Below are 20,539 nucleotides of genomic sequence, written 5' to 3' on the forward strand. Positions count from 1 at the left end.
CATTCTTAGAACATATTGCCCACATAGGAAAAGGATACAACTGTGAATTGTTTTCAACAAAGTGAAGAACTTCTGCAGTTAGAAGAGAGTATTACTCTTAAGCAGTTGGTTTCAACTAGTTGGGAACATATTTCTGCAGATTGTGCTGAGAACTAAATCACGTAACAATTTCATGTTTGTAAAACAGGATTGGGAGTGCAATTAAAATGCTAATGTTATTAAAAACAAATCTGAATTTAGTTAGCATTCTCTTCTTTAAAGAAGTATTTGCTGTATGACCACATTTATCTTGATATATGCCCTGTCATGTTATTTATAGAGCATAGTTATTAAATATAGTACAGTGTTTCATCAATATAGTATGGATGACTATATTTATTAATCTTCTTTCTCTCTAGGAATGAATTAAAGTTTTCATGTTATGAGTTTTTGCAGTTGTTGGATAGTAGATTAAAAAACAATGTATTTAGTCAAACTTGTTTAGCATTAAATTCTAGCAGTTGTTATTTTCATTAGTAAGTAAATACTATTTGAAGTTTACTTTTAGGACATACAAGTTTAGTACAGTTTGATTTTGTTGTCACACTTAAAATTGACTTGTACTTTTTATTTTCTAATAATTTGAGATTTCTTGATAATCTATAAAGACCGTGAGATTATTATTGTTAAACTTGTTTTCTTGAAAAATGGCCGCGCCCAGGCGACTCTAGCGGAGCGTGGCGTGAGCCCTCGCGGGGCCGGAGGAGACCCGCTGAGGCCGCGGCTGCACGGAGACGCGCGTAAGGCTCAAGATGAAAAATCATGAACCAGATGGTACTGTCATCAAGGAGAACTTAATTGATATCATAGCCCGAAAAATTAACCAACTCCCAGAAGCAGAAAGGAATCTGCTTGAAAATGGATCAGCATATGTTGGACTTAATGCTGCTCTCTGTGGCCTAATAGCAAATAGTCTTTTTCGACGCATCTTGCATGTGACACAGGCTCGTATAGCTGCTGGCTTACCAATGGCAGTGATCCCATTTTTGACAGCAAATGTATCTTATAAAGGTTTTGTAAGTTTACCTTTGAATACAGGTGATCTGCATTGTGAAACCTGCACAATAATACGAGGTGGATTGGTTGGTCTTGTTTTCGGTGGCCTGTACCCTGTTTTTTTGGCTATCCCTGTGAATGGTGGCCTAGCAGCTAGGTATAATTCAGCCCTGCTACCAGAGAAAGGAAACATCTTAAATTACTGGATTAGGATTTCTAAGCCTGTCTTTAGAAAGATGTTATTTCCCATTTTGCTCCAGACTGGGTTTGCTGCATACCTTGGGTCTAGACAATAATAAACTACTTATAAAGGCTCTTCAGTTACCAGAACCTGGCCTAGAGATTGAGTGATTGTTAAGCAAATCTGTACACAAAAATAAAACTATAAAAATAACCTATATCTAATTTTGAATAAACAGAGACTCGTACATAAGGTAAAAAAAAAAAAAAAAAAACAAAACTTGTTTTCTTGCCTTGGGAATATTTGAGAGGCAACTTTTTAATTATGGTATCTTGATGTTAAGTGATGATATATTAATAGCTGTAGAAATCAGATGTTATAGGCTCTCTTTCTCTTCATCCCTCCTTACCTCTTTTAAGATTTTAACATCTAGTAGGGTTGTCTTGAAAATATGCATATCATGTTATAAAATGTTTTCACAGATAGTACTTATCATCTATTTAGATTTTAGTGTTGTAAAATACTGTATATTATGAACTGAATTTTGGTGATATTGTTCATAAGATATGTTAGAATCATATTCCCTGTGAGTTCTTTTATCAGCGTTCATTCTTGCACATATTTATTGTTATATTTATGTTGATAAAGAGTATTTAATAGTAAATATTGTGTTATCTAACACACTTATTTTAAAATGAAATCAATTTATGTTAACTTCTTATATATTATTGTAAGAAAATTCAAAAAATTCTTAAGCCTTTGCTTTTCAGAGAATTTCTGTGTGGACCAAGGTGTATTACCACTGGTTATTAACTGTGAAATGACAGCAGGGAAAGAGGAGAAGGTACTGGTGAAATTCAACTTTGAATAAGGGACAGTTTCTATAAAAATTTAAAAATCGGCATATATAGTTTTAAAATAGGTGTTTGAAATGAATTAAAAGCTATGTTTAGTATAGAAGAGGCTTAATTCAATCATGAAACAATTTGGATCATGGATTATTGTTTATGAAGACTGTCTTCCCATTAATGTTAGTTAGTGTTCATTATAAAGTAGAATTTTTTTTAAGCCTAGCATTTTTGTGTTTATAGAAGCACTGCTGAAGAGCCAGGTGTGGGTGAGAGTTAGGAAATGAAAAGGTGTATCAGATTTGGAGACATGTGGTTGTATTTGAGGCTCCCAGCTTCAGAAAGGATGTTTTTTTTTTTTCCCTGAAGACTCAAGTTGGAGGTCATCGATTTGAAATCAGTGGTTATTTCTTGTATTGAGATAATCTGTATCAGTTCATTTGATCCTCACTTTATCCTCCTCCCACTCATCAATGCTTATTTATAATGTATTAGTAGTATAGAACTAGGCTTACAGTACTTTATATCCATATTACCATTAGTGGTAGTGTATCTTATGGAAATATACTCAGTTCCAACTAGATATGACAGAAATCCAACTGTCCCCTACTAAATTAAAGGGATTTATCTCCTGCCCTGTATTCTACCCTCTTACTTGCCCTTGGTTCCATTCTGTTATTAATAACTGGCAACAGATAAACGAGTTACTGCTAGAATAAGTACTGTTAAGGTGTCATGGGAGGTTGGAGGAGATGGGTTTTTGGTCTGTGTTTTGTGAGCCTCAGGGAACTGACTGGACTTCCCATTTGTTTAGGAATTTTTGTCTCTTTGAAGAGTACTGGGCTACTTCTGTGTTCCTTAAAGGAGTAAAACTCTACCTCTTTTTTGTAAGGAGTAAAACTCTTAATCACAGAGTTGTCATTACTTCTCTATTTTTTTTTTTTTTTTTTAAAATTTTCACCTTTGAGAGTTACCTAGCACCTCCTCCTGTGTTTGTACTTCCCTTTAGAAATCTTTCACTCACATTAAAGCTTTCAGCTTCTACATGTACAAAGAGTTAAGAGAGGCCAGGGCTTTTCAGGAATAGTAATTTAGAATATTTGGGAGTGTGTATGGTGGAGCTAAAGAGTGACAGAAGATGTGATTAATTAAGAAGGGGCCATTCAGTGAGGAGTTTTATAACTAATGCTAGTTTTATCTTTCTATGTTGGGCAGCCAGTCAGAATGATTAACTTTTTTTTCCCCAAAATGTTTAATTTTACAGTAGCTTAAGAATTTTGAGAAGAGTTGCAAAAATACTGCACATTATTTCTCTGTGCCATTCGCCCAGACTCTCAAGATGTTAACATTTCATCCCATTAGCCTTTTCTTGTCCTCCCTTCTCCTCCCCTTCCTTTTCTTTTTCTCTCACTTTCTGTGTGTAGTCTTTATTCCCCTGAACTTTAGACAGTAAATTATGAATATAATGCTGTTAGCCTAAGTACTTCAGTGTATAGTTTTAATAAAAAGAGAAACTTCCTACATGATTGCAGTATAAAGTCAGTAAATTAACATTATTGCAGAACTATTGGATCTTCAGATCCTGGTTGGATGTCCTCCATGCTGAAGGAAGGAAACTTGTTTTCAGGTTCAGAATCCAGTTCAGGATCACACATTGCATTCAGTTGTTCTAGTCTCTCATTTTTTTTCCCAGTCTGGAATATTTCCTCTTTCTTTCTTTGTCTTTCGTGATCCTAACGCCTGACGTTGTTTCAGGTTCTCCCAGATTCCAACAATGGGTTTTACAGCCACACCGTTGGCTTTGCTCTCACACAGGCATTTTCTGAAATAGCCTTTTACGTTTTATGTTTGTTTGGAAGCTAGTCCTTACTTAAGTATTGATTGCTGTTTGGAAAGACTGACATTTTTAAAACCAGAAAGTATTAGTTCCTTTTTGTCAGTGGTCTTCACAATTTAGTTTTTCTTTATACTGCTTTTTACTATAAATAGTAAAAAGACTACACTTTTAACATATTACCTAGAAAAATCTCTTTACTTAAGTCATCATTAAGTACATTTTCTCTTTTTTATGTTACCAAGGGCACCAACTTTAGTTAGTTACTTACTTACTTCAGGGCACCAACGTTGCCAAACTTTGTTACTACATAACTAGAACCCCCTTTCCTCTACTTTTCAGTTACATTAATGTTTTTTCTCCTTTAGCTTTCCTTAGCAGCTCCCTGAAAGACTGAGAATAGTCTCTACCATGCTCATTAGGCTTTCACTCATCATTTCCTCAAAGTCTTTCCAGATCTTGCCCACTAATTCCTTGAAACTCCTACATTTTTAGTTTTTGTTGTTGTTGTTGTTATGGTAGCATCCTGTGCATATAACAAAAATGTGTATCAGTTACCAGTTGCAGCATAACAAATTACCCCAAAATTTAGTGACTTAAAATTATAATAAATATTTATTATCTCGTAGTTTCTTTATGTTAGAAATTTAGATAGAGTTTGCTAGATATGCCTTGCTCAGGGTCTCATCAGATTGTAGTCAAGATGTAGGCAGGAATACAGTCATTTGAAGGCTTGACTAAGGCTGATAGGTATGCTTCCAAGATGGCTTAATAACATGACCAGTAAGTTGGTGCTGGCTGAGGAAAAACCCCAGTTTCTTGCTGCATGACCTCTCTGTAGGACTGTTTGAGTGTCCTTATGATTACGTAGCTTTTCGTCAAATGAGTTAACTTTTCCCAGAATAAGAGAGAGCATAGTAAAAACTACAGTATTTTTTGTGACCTGGCCTCAGATGTCACATGGTGTGTGCACGCATAGGTTCCCATCGCCCTAGTTGAATGCCTGTTTTTTACCCATTGGGTTATATATCTGTGGATGCAACCAACTGTGGAAAAAATTCCAGAAAGTTCCAAAAGGAAAAACTTGAATTTGCTGGGCTCAGGCAACTATTTATATAGCATTTACATTTTATTAGATATTATAAATAATCAGGAGGTGGTTTTAAAATACACAGGAGGTTGTGTAGGTTAAATGTGGATACCATGCCGTTTTTTATGAAGGCTCAGATACGACTAAGCGACTTCGCTTTCACTTTTCACTTTCATGCATTGGAGAAGGAAATGGCAACCCACTCCAGTGTTCTTGCCTGGAGAATCCCAGGGACGGGGGAGCCTGGTGGGCTGCCGTCTATGGGGTCGCACGGAGTCGGACACGACTGAAGTGACTTAGCAGCAGCAGCAGAGCATCCATGGACCTTAGTATTGTCAGGGAGGGAGCCCTGGAACCAACCCCTTGTGGATGTTGAGGGATGACTGTATGTACTTTGGATTAATACTAAAGAAGTTGTTGAGGAGAAGGAGTTTCCATGTAATGATGGAGAGGTGAAGCTAAGTGAATTTGGTAGATGAATAAAGTACTTATGAAGAAGTATACATACAGCTCTTTTAAGGAGTTTAAGAGGAGGAGAGAAGTAGGGTAATAACTGGAGGAATACATAAGATTAAGATGGTAATGCACAAAGAAGAGTACTGGTGGGAGGTGGGAGGGGTGGAAAAAAGGAGTGGTGGCATGTATGTGAGTAACGCTGTTACCCAAAAACAGCGTTAGTCTTTTAGTGGCTGTGGAGCCAAAAGACACAATCAAGCCAACCATTGGACAAGGAATTATTTATTACTTCCAGCAAGTAAGGAGAACACTGGTGATTTCTCTTAAAGCGTTCTCTCTTCAAGTAGCAAAATTGGGTAAGTTTTAAGCTGAGGCTACATGCATATTGACGAAGGAGCTTGAGCAGAGGAGAAGTCAACATGGAACTGGGGCAAAGGTTGGCAAGAGTTCAGGTTTCAGCTGATTGGACTCCGGAGGGTCCATGTCTTTACTCTGTGCTCCATCGCCGGAGGTGTCGGGGTCATTTGTTCTTGCAGGACTCTTGAAGACAGGTATCAGATTGTTATGTAACCTCTTTAGGAGGAACTAGGACTGTTCTATCACTGAACAACGCAGTTTCTTGGCTGCATTTCCTTTGTTCCCTTACTTCCCTTAAGATCATTAATTACGGAGACCTGTTCAAGGGCAACAAGCATTGCAACCAGGCCTCGATCATTAAATGTCTTGGGCCAGAAATGGCTTCTCTTATGCCAAGAAAGCCATGCCTGGTTCTCTTTCTCTAGGATGCTCTATCCTGTCTGCTTACAACTTGGTCACCTAATAATGGAGCATAGAAGGTAGATGGGGGCAGAATCCTAGGGGAAATATGGCTACGTGGATTGGGTATTAGGATAAGGAAACAAGTTGTTTTCAAAAGTGTTTAAAGCAAACTAGGGAATGAAAGCATACAGTTTTGTGGGAAGGAAATGTAGGAAGACTTTTATAGGAGCAAGAGTCTGAAAGAACTCAATGAGGTCCCAAGAACAAGTGACAGAGTCAGTCAACTGCAAGATTGTGACTAGAGCATAGTGAATTAGAGTCGAGCATAATGGCTAATATTTTGTTGGTGTGTTTTGACATCAGTTGTTGGGAGACAGCTCTCTACGGGTCTCTCACATTTGTACACATCTTTTAAGAATTTTTATATAATAAATGGTGTAGGAAAATGGCAGCACCATCCAGAGCAAGGCAGATTTGTGTGTCTTCTTGGGAGATAACAGAGATATATCTCTTCCTGGGGCATTTGGCAGGCATTGGGTTCCCTAAACCCAAAGTTCCTCTCCTGAAATGCAAACCATTGTGTGTACAAGTGTTACCTGGGCTCCTTCAGATCATTCTGTCAGAATTGGGCGGGAACAGTGCAAATGCTGACACTATGGCTACTGCTGTTGCTATGAGTAATAAAGCTCCGTGTGTCCAGCCCACAAGTCTTTACATTTTCTTCTAGCACCCATGTGAGTGCTAACAGCACTCACTGTTAGCTTGCAAGTACATTAAGATTCTTCCATTTTTTAGGTACAAGATGTGATTATAGCATACTAAAGGAGAATCTAAGTGAAAGCCGTTGGAACTGAGAATGTTTGGAGACCCTGAGGCTTGTCCACTTAAGACTGGCCTTACTGTTTAACATTCGCACTGTTATAGTCAGGGGTGATGCAATACTGTGGCTGAAAGTCTTCACAAAGTCACAAGGAGATGGAAAGTTACCTAAGGAACAAAATAATGGGCAGACAAAAACAAGAGGTCAGTCAGTCACTTCAGTCACTCAGTCGTGTCTGACTCTTTGTGACCCCATGGACTGTAGCATGTCAGGCTTCCTTGTCCACACCAACTTTTGGAGCTTACCCAAACTCATGTCCGTTGAGTTGGTGATGCCATCCAACCATCCCATCCTCTGTCGTCCCCTTCTCTTTCTGCTTTCAGTCTTTCCCAGCATCAGGGTCTTTTCCAGTGAGTCAGTTCTTCACATCAGATGGCCAAAGTATTGGAATTTCAGCTTCAGCATCAGTCCTTCCAATGAATATTCAAGACTGTTTTTCTTTAGGATAGACTGGTTGGATCTCCTTGCAGTCCACGGGACTCTCAAGAGTCTTCTCCCAACACCACAGTTCAAAAGCATCAATTCTTCAGGCAAACCTTCTTTATGGTCCAACTCTTAAACATCCATAGATGACTACTGGAAAAACCATAGCTATGATATATGGACCATTGTTGGCAAAGTAATATTTCTGCTTTTAGGTTGGTCATAACTTTTCTTCCAGGGACCAAGCGTCTTTTAATTTCATGGCTATGGTCACCATCTATAGTGATTTTGGAGCCCAAGAAAATAAAGTCTGTCACTGTTTCCATTGTTTCCCAGTCTATTTGCCATGAAATGATGGGACCGAATGCCATGATCTTAGTTTTCTGAATGTTGAGTTTTAAGTCAACTTTTCACTCTCTTCTTTCACTTTCGTTAAAAGACTTTTTAGTTCTTCTTTGGTTTCTGCCATAAGGGTGGTGTCATCTGTATGTCTTAGGTTGTTGATATTTCTCCCGGCAATCTTGATTCCAGCTTGTGCTTCATCCAACCTGGCATTTCTCATGATGTACTCTGCATATAAGTTAAATAAGCAAGGTGAAAATATACAGTCTTGACATACTCCTCTCCCAATTTGGAACCAGTCTATTGTTCCATGTCCAGTTCTAACTGTTGGTTCTTGACCTGCATACAGATTTCTTAGGAGGCAGGTCAGGTGGTCTGGTATTCCCATCTCTTGAAGAATTTTCCGCAGTTTGTTGTGATTCACCTAGTCAATGGCTTTGGCGTAGTCAATAAAGCAGAAGTAGATGTTTTTCTGGAAGTCTCTTGCTTTTTTGATGATCCAATGGATGTTGACAATTTGATCTCTGGTTTCTCTGCCTTTTCTAAATCCAGCTTGAACATCTGGAAGTTCACAGTTCACGTTCTGTTGAAGCCTGGTTGGAGAATCTTGAGCATACTTTGCTAGTGTTTGAGATGAGTGCAATTGTACTGTAGTTTGAACATTTTTTGGCATTGCCTTTCTTTGGGATTGGAATGAAAACTGACCTTTTCCAGTCCTGTGGCCACTGCTGAGTTTTCCAAATTTGCTGGTATATTGAGTGCAGCACTTTCATAGCATCATCTTTTAGGATTTGAAATAGCTCAACTGGAATTCCATCACCTCCGCTAACTTTGTACGTAGTGATGCTTCCTAAGGTCCACTTGACTTCACATTCCAGGATGTCTGGCTCTAGGTGAGTGATCACACCATCGTGGTTATCTGAGTCATGAAGATCTTTTTTGTACAGTTCTTCTGTGTATTCTTGCCACCTCTTCTTAATATCTTCTGCTTCTGTTAGGTCCATACCATTTCTGTCCTTTTTTGTGCCTATCTTTGCATGAAATGTTCCCATCTTTGCATGAAGTGAATGTTCATGGTGGAGAGTTCTGAGAAAATGTGGTCCACCGAAGAAGGGAATTGGAAACCACTTTAGTATTCTTGCCTTAGAACCCCGTGAAAGTATGAAAAGGTGAAAAGATAGGACACTGAAAGATGAACTGTCCAGGTTGGTAAGTGCCCAGTATGCTACTGGAGATCAGTGGAGAAATAACTCCAGAAAGAATGAAGAGATCGAGCCAAAGCAGGAACAAGACCCAGTTGTGGATGTGACTGGTGATGGAAGTAAAGTCTAATGCTGTAAAGAGCAGTATTATATAAACCTGGAATGTTAGGGCTGTGAATCAAGGCAAATTGGAAGTGGTCAAATAGGAGATAGTAAGAGTGAACATTCACATTTTAGGAATCAGCAAACTAAAATGGACTGGAATGGACAAATTTAACTCAGATGACCATTATATCTATGACTGTGGGCAAGAATCCCTAAGAAGAAATGGAGTATCCCTCATAGTCAATAAAAGAGTCCTAAATGCAGTTCTTGGGTACAATCTCAAAAACAACAGAATGATCTCTGTTCGTTTCCAAGGCAAACCATTCGATATCACAGTAATCCAAGTCTATACTGCAACCAGTAATGCTGAAGAAACTGAAGTTGAATGGTTCTATGAAGACCGGCAAGACCTTCTAGAACTAACACCCCAAAAAGATGTTCTTTTCTTTATAGAGGACTGGAATGCAAAATGATGAAGGCAAGAGAGTTACCTGGAGTAACAGGTAAATTAGGCCTTGGAGTACAAAATGAAGCAGGTCAAAGGCTAGCAGAGTTTTACCAAGAGAACACACTGGTCTTAGCAAACTCCCTCTTCCAACAACAGAAAAGACTGCACATGGGCATCACCAGATAGTCAATACAGAAATCAGATTGATTATATTCTTTGCAACCAAAGATGGAGAAGCTCTATACAGTCAGCAAAAACAAGACCAGGAGCTGACTGTGGCTCAGATCATGAGCTCCTTATTGCCAAATTCAGACTTAAATTGAAGAAAATGAGATACAGATTAATAAATGATGGAGCCATCATTTAAGACCAGGCATGCCTGACTCCACAGTCTATGGAATCTTTTTTTTTTTCCACCTAAGTCTTTCTGCCTTTTACTTGGAGGTTTAATAATCAGATTTCTTTAAAAGTTAGATAAATCAGCTGTATTACAAATTGAATTTATTTTTGATCTTAGTACAAATGTTGAAGTTCTCACATATTCTTAATAGAATGCTAATACAAAGAATCTCTCTGGAAACCTTTAGTTTGTTCCAGGAGGTTCTTAATTAGATTAGTGTTTGGGGTGGGGGGAAGAGATTTATAAAGAGCTTGTAACTTAGAAGGGAAAGATTCTTTGTTAAAAGTGGATAGATAGACAAAGTTACAAGTAGATGTGAATAGTCTTTTTGAAATTTTGCTTGAATTCAGGTATTCAGTATAAACATTATCTTGCTTGTATCAACTAAATGCCATGCCCACGAAATGGAATTTTATGTCTAATTAAATTGGCTGAAGGCAAATTTCTTTATATGCAATAGAGTTACAATATTTGTAAGGTTGAGATTACATATAATGTAAAGACTTAAGTTCAGTTAGGTGTTTAGAGTTATATTCCAACTCTCTAAAATCATAGTATTATGATGATTATAACAAGTTTTTTCCCTTAATAGTAAATCTATTTGTTAATATATTTATTTCCTATGTTACACTATGTAGTTTAATTTCCTTTTCCATAGATGAAGAAAAGGGACGTTAGTGTTTAAATTAGTAAATGTTTACGAAGCATCTACTTTATGTGGTTTATGTCCAATATACTGTTGTCCCAGTAATGTTCTTTATAGCCGATTTAGAAGAAACTGATCCAAGATTCAATCAAGTATTAAATGTCTCTTTAGTTTTCTTTAACATAATTTCAGGCTTTTCTACCTTTCACAATGTTGATATTTTTGAAGATTCCTTACTAGTTGTTTTGCAGCAGGTTTCTCAACTTGGATTTGTCTTTTTAATTTCCCTTTGATTAAATTTATGTTGTTTAGTCACTAAGTCTTGTGCAGCTCTTTTGTGAGAAGTACCACCTAAATGGTGTATTCACAGTGCATCATAACTTTTTTTTTTTTTGCCATCATTCTATCATATTCTTTCAGTGGGGATGGTGTTTAGGAACCATTTCTCTCTGAAGTAAGTCTCTGCCCGAGAATTAATCCCTGCCTGAAAGGTTAATTTGAGACATCACTTCAGTCTTTCCTAGAGGGGGCTGCTTGCATTTATCTATTAGTTGTCCGGTACAAAACCCTTTCTTGTTTCAGCTGTCGTCCTCAAATCAGCCCTTGATGCTTTGCAGTAGGTACCATTGATGATTTTGCAGTTGTCTTGTGGCTTCCTTCTCCCCTCACAAATGCTGTTATTGTGCAGATCTTGTAGTTTTTTGTTCCACCTTGTTTGTATTTTGGGGTTCATGAAAGTACTTTGGCATTTGATTTTATTGTAAAATGTTATTCCGTGGGTTTTTATTTTTTCTAAATAGTCTGTTTTTGTATGGAGTTTCAGAAAAACTAGTCTGTTGGCCACTATCTTCCTTTTTTTCACTATGCTAATTTCTTTCTTGTTGTTTTAAAAGGGGTTTTCTATATTTACTATATCTTCTTTTGTCTATTTATAAACACTATTGACTTTAAAAAATATTTATCTATGTATTTGTCTTCCTCAGATCTTAGCACAGTCATGTGGGATCTTTCACTGTGGCCTGCAGACTCAGTGCATAGGCTCTAGAGACTGCAGGCGTCGGGAAATGGGACACACGGGAGCATGTGGGATCTTAGTTCCCTGATCCATGTACCTTGCATTATAGGCCGATTCTTAACCACTGGACCACCAATGAAGTACCAAGACTGTTGACTTTTATATGTTAATCTTGTATCAACTACCTAATTGTTTGAGGTAGTTTCATCACTGATTAATGTAAGTTTAACCTGAAATAGTACAGAAGTAGTACAAAGTACTTTTATAATACTTTACTATTTTAGTGAATCCTTTGTGACATAATAATCATAATAGTTGTGTTTTAAAAGCAAGTGATTCTGCGTACTTTCTGCTGTAGCCTATTTTTAAGCTGAGAAGGCAATCTCAGTCTTAGTTGTAGCATTTCAATTAAGTGAGGGAATGGATAAAGAAAAAGTAAGTGGTGTATCGACAGAATGAATTAACATAAACAGTTTGGGGCTTCTTTCCAGCTAATATACTTTTCTCTATGTGAGCTTGTTTGAATTCTTGGGATATGATATGATACATGATAGTGTAGTGATGGGGCCCTAGATTTCTCTCTCTCTCTCTGTAGCAGTTATCAGCCCTAATTTTTTAAATGGTGAAATATATATAACATGAAACTTACTATCTTAACCATTTTTAAATGTGCAGTTCAGTGTCATTAAATACATTTATATTGTTGGAGACCATCACCACCATATACATCTGTGGAACTCTTTTTACCTTGCATAACTGAAAATATGTAACCAGTAAGGAGTACTCGCCCTGTCCCCACTCCCCTCCAAGCCCCTGGCAGCCTCTATTCTACTGTGTGTTTTTGGGAATTTAACTACTCAAGATTCCTCGTATGAGTGGAATATTCTGTTGTATGTATATGCCACATTCTGCTTATTCATTTATCTGTTGATGGAGTCTTATCTGCTTCCACGTTCTAGCTGTTGTGAATGAATAATGCTGCTGTGAACATGGGTGGGTATACAATATCTCTTCAAGACCCTGCTTTCAGCTCTTTTGAGTATATACCCAGAAGTGGATTTGCTGGATCTCGTCTTGATTCTGAGTTTAATTTTTTTTTTTTTTTCTACTTTTTAAAAGTTATTTTTTTAATGAGTTTAACTTTTTGAGGAACTGCAATACTACTTTCCACAGCAGCTCTACCATTTCACATTTCTACCAGCCAGGGTTCCAGTTTCTTCACATCCTTAACAATGCTTACTATTTTTCTTTTTTTTGCTTTTCTCAGCAGTAGTTTTATTCCTTCATTGTAATAAATTATTTGGTCTTTTGCTCTTTTGTTATCTTCTTGGGGCTGATTATTGTTAATAAACTGTGTATCAATTATTTTCTCATAGTTACATTAGAGGAAAAGAGAGAGGAGTATATTAAAATATAAATTTTTTTGATTTAGTGTGAAGTTCTAGACTAGACCACTGTTAATTAAATGAAATAGCCACATGTGGCAAGTAGGTAGCATATTGGACAACATGGCTCTAGAAAATAAAAGAGCCTTGTTGTTCATGTTTAGTAATGAAGTCTAAACTGAATTTAATAGCTATATGAATGAAAAGATATGGGAAATGATAGTCAAGGTATTGAAGCAATAAAATCTATAAGGCCTGGGATCTGATTGGTAGTAATAGGGCGAGGGGAAAGGTGTATTGGAGGTGATGGATTGTTATAGGCAGTCTTGATTAGGGGCATGCTACCATAAGTATAGGTAGGGTCTTGAGGGAAAAGCAAGCATTGTAATTATTAATTATAATGAGTAAACATTATAAAAAGGAGAAACTGATAATGCTGATTTTAGTCACTTTGGGTATGGTGGAATGATAAACATTTTCAAGTCAGAAATATGAATTTGGAGTTTTAAAATGGGTTAGGGTATTTGATTCAAATAAGTGAAATTGTTAATATTTTAATTGTACATTATAATTAATATTTTAAAATGAGAAGATTGATTTGATAGTAGAAAAGAGTCACCAGAGTTAAGTGATGAGCCTTTGCTTGGACTGGACTGAGATGTTAACACATTAGACGTGACAAAAGGGAAAAATTGTTAAGAGTCATATTCTACCCATTCCCTCCAAATAAACTTTGTTTTTTTCTTTTTTAAAACATTTTTATGTGTGCTCCAATTATTCTTTTGTCAAATGATCTTCACTTTTCAGTTTCATCTTTTCTTGCCACTGCTGCTGCTAAGTCGCTTCAGTCGTGTCCGACTCTGTGACCCCATAGACTGCAGCCCACCAGGCTCCGCCGTCCCTGGGATTCTCCAGGCAAGAACACTGGAGTGGGTTGCCATTTCCTTCTCCAGTGCATGAAAGTGGAAAGTGAAAGTGAAGTCACTCGAGTCCGACTCTTAGAGACCCCATAGACTGCAGCCCACTAGACTCCTGTCCATGGGATTTTCCAGGCAAGAGTACTGGAGTGGGGTGCCATCGCCTCTTTTCTTACTTCATCTTAATTCAGACCCAACACTCAGTTCTGGCTTTCTAGTGAAGGTGCACTTTGTCTTGTGTGACTCACACTGTATCTCTTGCTGTGGATATTTTTTATGTGATTTTCTTATTTTTTTCATTTCACTTTTTTTTTTTAAACTACTGGTTCTCATTAGTGTATGTTTCACTGACAGGCCAAATTGTGTTTTGGTTTTTGTTGGGTTTTTTTGTGTTTTTGGTTGTGTGTGTGTTTTGGCTATGCTGCATGGCATCTGGGATCTAATTTCCCTACCAAGAATAGAACTTGGACCCCTAGCAGTGGAGGCATGGAAGCCTAACCACTGTACTGCCAGGGAATTCTCTATGTTGTGTTTCAGAACTGATCCCTATGTTTTGTATTTTACTGTTTTTCCCACACAACCTAATATGGTTTCTTGAACACAGTGAAACCATGTTAAATGCTTTTTAAACAAACCCAGAGGTTTAAGTATGAGGGTAGTAAAATAAAGGTAGTATTATTGACAACTTTTGAATAATTAAGAACTGATCTGGGAGGAATTATAGTTTTAGTTGCATTGACTATAATGTAGTAGGTACATGTACGTTTATAGGCGAAGAGGAAAATGAAACTGGAGCACAGGATGTTAATGAAGTAAGAGGGCTTTGCTCAGGTCATGAGAAGGGATAATCTCTGATGAGGCATTGAGAAGAGATGGTAAGGACTTTTATCCCTGGAAGAAGAAAAGTATTTAGTAATAAATGTTGAAAATGGATACACTTGTTAATCAGGCAGAAAGAAGTTAAAGTGAGCATTAAATCAGTTATTAGTCAGTTCCTTCATGTGTTTGCATAGTTTGTTTCCTTAACTTTTTTAGTCTCCAGAGGATGCCCACTTTCCTTGCCTCATGATCCACTTCTCTTGAAAGCCAGCAATGTTGCGACTCTGATCAGTCTTCCATAGTCAAATCTTCCATTGGTTCTCTTCTTCTGACTCCTTTCACTTTTAAGGATCCCTGTGATTACATTTGGCCTACTGGATAATCCAGAATAAGTAAATATATTTGTATTTGTGAAGTGCTTTTTGTCTTTTAAGGTAACATGCTTAACAGAATCTGAATATTAGGGTTTAAACATGTTTTGATAGCATTGTTTCACCTTCCACAGAAATATTGCCTGGTGCTGTGAGAATGGCTGAATTCTGCCTCCTAGTGCAGTGATGACATATAGTTTTGGATCAGTTCAGCAGGTACTGAGATTGAATAGCTGCTGCAACCCATTGCAAATCATTTGGTTTTAGTTTATTTGAACCAGTCAGTGAACTAAGCCCCATGAACTGCAGCACTCCAGGCTTCGCTGTCGTTCACTGTCTTGCCGAGTTTGCTCAAATTCAAGTCCATTGAGTCGGTGACGCCATCCAACCATCTCACCCTCTGTCGCCCCCTTCTCCTCCTGCCCTCAATCTTTCCCGGCATCAGGGTCTTTTCTAGTGAGTCAGGTGGCCCTAAAGGATTGAGATCTGCATTAAACAAGTAGTTTTGCATGAGGTGACAAGAATGATGGTAGCTGCCACTTTTTAATATGAAGCTGAGATGCTGCTGGGGCCAGGCCAGTTGTGTTCTTGAATATACCATTTCCATTTGACAAGTGAGGAATTTTTGGGCCCTTGCCACATGGTTTAGTCTGACTTATTAATAATAGACATCATATGCTCAGGAGCTACATTGTTCCATGGGTTTGATTTTGAAAAGAACCCATGGGCAGGCTCATAGCTGCTTTTCAAAAAAGGTTGGGGCACTACCCTTGGGATTGTGGGGCACTAAAGGTAGACAGTGTTAGCTTCCTTATTTCCCACAAAGTGTTGGTCTGTCTCTGGGAAATTTCCGTGAAAGGAAGGACCAAAGATGCCTTATAGCAACCAGGATCCATTGCAAAAAAAAAAAAACAGAACTGAAGTCTTTTATTGTCATCTCTAAGTGAATTCAATGTTGGCAGGATAAATTGAAGGAGGTATTGAGCTGTGAGACAGTCCAACTGTCCATTATTCCTTAACATACAGACCCCTCCACCTGCATTTTCCAAGGGGACCAGGATTCCTGTGATTCACCTTGTTTCTGCCCACAGTGATTGCTTGCCAGTTTGCTTCCATTCATGCTCAGTGTAGATAAGCAGTTCCGTAACTGTTATCTGAAAAGGTTGGAACCTTCTGTACACTGAGGGTGACTCAGTATTGAAATTAGTTATTATTATGGTAGGGTGAAACTGAAGCCAACTTCCAGATTGGTGAGAAAATCTCCTACCTGGAAGGTTTTTGTTTGTTTTTAAATTAAAATATAGTTGATGTATAGTCTTATATATGTTGCAGGTGTACAATGTAGTGATTTATAATTTTTAAAGTTTATGTAGTTATTATAAAATATTGGCTATATTCCCTGTGTTGTATAATAATATCCTTTAACCTGGAGATTTTAGCAGCCACCTCCTCAGTTCTTCCTCATTATCAGACAATAAAATGAAGAACCATTTACTGCTTTATTGACCATACAGTTTGCTCAATATGTTTGTTAGTCATTCCCTCAGGCTTCCCTCATATCCCATTAATTGGCCCTTGAAGCCCTTATCCTTCCTTTTCCAGAAAGCCATGTCTCTTAACAGCATTAAATTCCTATCACCAGATGGTCAAGAACTGTGAAAGGGGTCTTATAAGGTAAACCCTACTTATAAGGTAACCAGTTAGAAGACAAGAGAATTTTGGATCAGAGAGAAAGTATAGTTTATTACTTAAAGCAGTAGAAGTAACCAGAGAATCGGTATTTTTGCACAATTCCCCCAAGACCCAGTTTCCGTAGGGCAGAGCGAAGAGGGCCAGATGACCGCCGCTCGTGCAGTCCGCTGCAGTAGAAGAACCCTGAGCTCAGGGCACCTGGGTCTTTTGTAACAGTAAGTGTGGCTGCCCTTTGTTCCTCAGGTGCACATACTGTCTTTTAAGTCTGATCATTATACAAACAACCTTGAAAAGATGGTTTAGATGATGCCTTATTTATTTGTAAGACATAAAGAGTTGTCTCCTCTAACATATTACACTCCTCAGATTATGAGAATTAATACATTGTTTATTTTTCATTCACAACGGCATCCAAAACAGATGTTCTTAATTAACAGCTTTCTTACAAGCCATGAGTTAGGACTTCTGGTTCCTTCCATTCTTGCTTCTTGGCCTTCTTTTCAGTGTTGCTTCTATGTCTGCTGTGTTCCCTTGTATTAATCTCTGGAAGAGAAAGGAGCATAGACACTCAGTACTCAAGACTATTAAGGAGCAGGCCCAGAGGCAGCACACCTCATTTTTCATTCAGATTACAATTGACCTGAACTCAGTTAAATGCCACATTCTGCAAAGGAAACTGGGAAATGTTTAGTTATACTCTGAATAAGGCAAAGAAATGGGTTTGGTGAATAGCTAGCTGTCTCTACTTCATTTTAGCCCATTCTTTTTGTTAGTGAATTCGCTCAGTCATGTCTGATTCTTTGTGACCCCATGGACTGTAGCCTGTGAGGTTCTTTCACCCATGGAATTTTCCAGGCAAGTGTACTGGAGTGGGTTGCCATTTCCTTCTCCAGGGGGTCTTCCCGACCCAGGGATTGATCCCAGGTCTCCAGCACTGCAAGCAGACGATTTAACCACCTGAGCCACCAGGGATATGTAATTATTAAAAAAATTAAAACAAGGCAAAACATTTTTAAAAATGCAAATTAAAAAAAAAAAAACCACTCCAGAATTCACCATCCAGAAATATCCATCATTACTACTAAGTAAACATTCCAGATTTATATAAATAGATAATAGATTTTGAAAGGATGGTTAGAACAATAAAGACTACTAAAATGGTGCAATACTGTTGGTTTTTAAAAAAATGTTAAACTTAGATTTACTTGGCTCTATAGAAGTGAAGCAAATAGATAAAATGAACTTCATATAAAATTTCCTTATCCCGGGAGGTGGGAGGGGGGATCGGGATGGGGAATACATCTAAATCCATGGCTGATTCATGTCAATGTATGACAAAAACCACTACAATATTGTAAAGTAATTAGCCTCCAACTAATAAAAATAAATGAAAAAAAATTTCCTTATCCCAACAGATATTATTTCCTTAAACTTCTACCTTTAATTGTGGAGATACTGAAGCACACAAAAAATCACTGAAAAGTAAGATTGTCCTTCCAGTTCAGATGCTTTTAACTGTAACAAAATATTGCTAAAGCAATGGAGAATTATTGTTTTGCACAGGATGCTCAGAGGCTTTTCTGAGATTGGTTAACAATGGTCAATTTAATGGCGGTAGGGCTTTGTTGTCTATCTTGTGGTTCTCTTGGCTTCTCTAGGCATGATTGTCAGGTCACTGCAGTTGTTCCAGAGGTCACGACCTAACACTTGAGCATCTGAAGACTGCAAGGGAGTACCTTTTTAAAGAGAGAGAACATTCCCAACCATCTCACAGAAAATTTCCTCTTCTTTTTTATTGTCCTGACCTAAATCTATCCCAGACCTAAAGCGGTCTGTGGCTCAGGAGATAGATTTATCTAAATTGACTTAGATATTCAATGTTCACCTATGGGCTTGAAAATCTGAGGATGTGAGAGAGTGATTAGCCAAAGAAAACCAGGCTTTGTCTACAAGGAAGGATTTTCTGTGCAATTACTATTTGGTGGCAAACTATTTTAACAGTGTGCTTCACAATCTATATTGAGCTCCTGCTGTGAAAGGTGAACAAGATCCCTGTGCTCTTCTTATTTCCTTCCATCCAGTTTGTTTGTTTGTTTGTTTTCAGTTTGTTTGTTTTTAAAAATATTTATGTTGCATTTTTCAGGTCAGAGACATTCTCTTCTGTAAACAGTCCTCACAGTTGTTTGAGGGATTTGTTCTCTATTTAATTTAAATTTGTTAGATAGTCACTACCTTTCACCACAGCTTCTCCAATGAGTTCTTTATATCATCTCAAATTGGCAGAGCTTTAGTGTTCAGTAACTTTTTTTCAAGAATACGTTCTTCAGACCTGTATTCTCTGAGTTTGTTCATAGTGGAAAATTTTTTCTTCTTGTCCTAATTTTTGAACTGAATCTTGACTGTATATAATATCATTGGATGACACTTTCTTTCCTTTAAGAATTCAGGCAGTGGACCTGGACTATGGCTGTGGGGAGGACCAGGGACAGTCCTACCCCACTGACCCCCATGCAGTCTGCTAAGTTTAACTACAGTGAGTCTTGCTGTTGAACATTCTATAACTGAATTTTTCAGAACGCGTTTCCCCTCCCCCCCTTTTATTTTATAGGCTCTTATGTTTGAATACATCTTCTGTTCTCCATTCATTGAATTCTCTACTGTAGGGAGTTATATTTATATATTTAGTTATATTTAATATATAAATATATATATTTATAAATATATATATAAATATAAAAAGTTATATTTAACGTTTGATTATTGTTTTATGTAACTGTTAAATATTCCTCTCTAAATCCCCCCCCCCTCCGCCCCGCACCCCCCCCCCCCTTTTTTTTGTTGTGTGGCTTGTGTGATCTTAGTTCCCTGACTAAAGATTGAACCCAAGCCACGGCAGTGAAAACACCCAGTCCTAACCATTGGACTGCCAGAGAATTCCCTCTGAACACTTTAATATCTGCTTATTTTTCATTTGCATTACTATGATTTTTTTCATGTCCTTTTTAGAGCAATATTTTTATTCTCAAGAATGTATTCTTTTTCCTTTGCTGATTCTATTTTAGTTACTAATTCTGTTTTAGTTTTAAAATTACTTTGGTTCTACAATCCCTGATTTTTTCCTACAATCCCTGAGTTTTTTTAACCATTTTGTTTCATCATCTCGTTTTGTGCTTTGTTTGAACATACATTAGAATGAAGTTTTACTTACAATGGAATAATTGAGAAATATCTCTATGCTAAGTTATATTTATCTGTAGGTTGAGAGATTTGGTTCTCTTTTGCATGTTATGCTCTTTATATTGTTTCCTTTTTGGCTATAATTTCTTTGCCATGCAACTTTTTCCTTTCTTGCTCATGTTTTTGAGGCTCTTTCTAGGTATTTGCTCCACTGCTCAGTTCAGTTCAGTCGCTCAGTCGTGTCCGACTCTTTGCGACCCCATGAATCGCAGCACGCCAGGCCCTGTCCATCACCAACTCCCAGAGTTTACTCAAACTCATGTCCATCAAGTCGGTGATGCCATCCAGCCATCTCATCCTCTGTCGACCCCCTCTCGTTGTGCCCCCAATCCCTCCCAGCATCAGGGTCTTTTCCAATGAGTCAACTCTTTGCATGAGGTGGCCAAAGTATTGGAGTTTCAGCTTCAGCATCAGTCCTTCCAATGAACACCCAGGACTGATCTCTTTTAGGATG

At 37.7% G+C, this 20,539-nt stretch overlaps 2 protein-coding genes across 8 annotated transcripts in view; both read left to right on the top strand.

The window, feature by feature from the left end:
* Positions 1-20,539, top strand: part of MLLT10 (MLLT10 histone lysine methyltransferase DOT1L cofactor) — a 217,849-nt gene that overhangs the window by 88,618 nt on the left and 108,692 nt on the right. The window lies entirely within an intron of this gene.
* Positions 579-1,331, top strand: LOC122681997 (transmembrane protein 126A-like). The gene has a single exon (XM_043884651.1). The coding sequence runs from the start codon at positions 792-794 to the stop codon at positions 1,329-1,331; it is 540 nt and encodes a 179-aa protein (XP_043740586.1). The 5' UTR covers positions 579-791.

The sequence above is a fragment of the Cervus elaphus genome, chromosome 23 (assembly GCF_910594005.1).
Source record: "Cervus elaphus chromosome 23, mCerEla1.1, whole genome shotgun sequence".
In the NCBI taxonomy this organism is placed as follows: Eukaryota; Metazoa; Chordata; class Mammalia; order Artiodactyla; family Cervidae; genus Cervus; species Cervus elaphus.

Bases quoted from the DNA above. Each gene is read 5' to 3' on its own strand.
- LOC122681997 (XM_043884651.1), top strand. From the start codon at position 792: ATGAAAAATCATGAACCAGATGGTACTGTCATCAAGGAGAACTTAATT.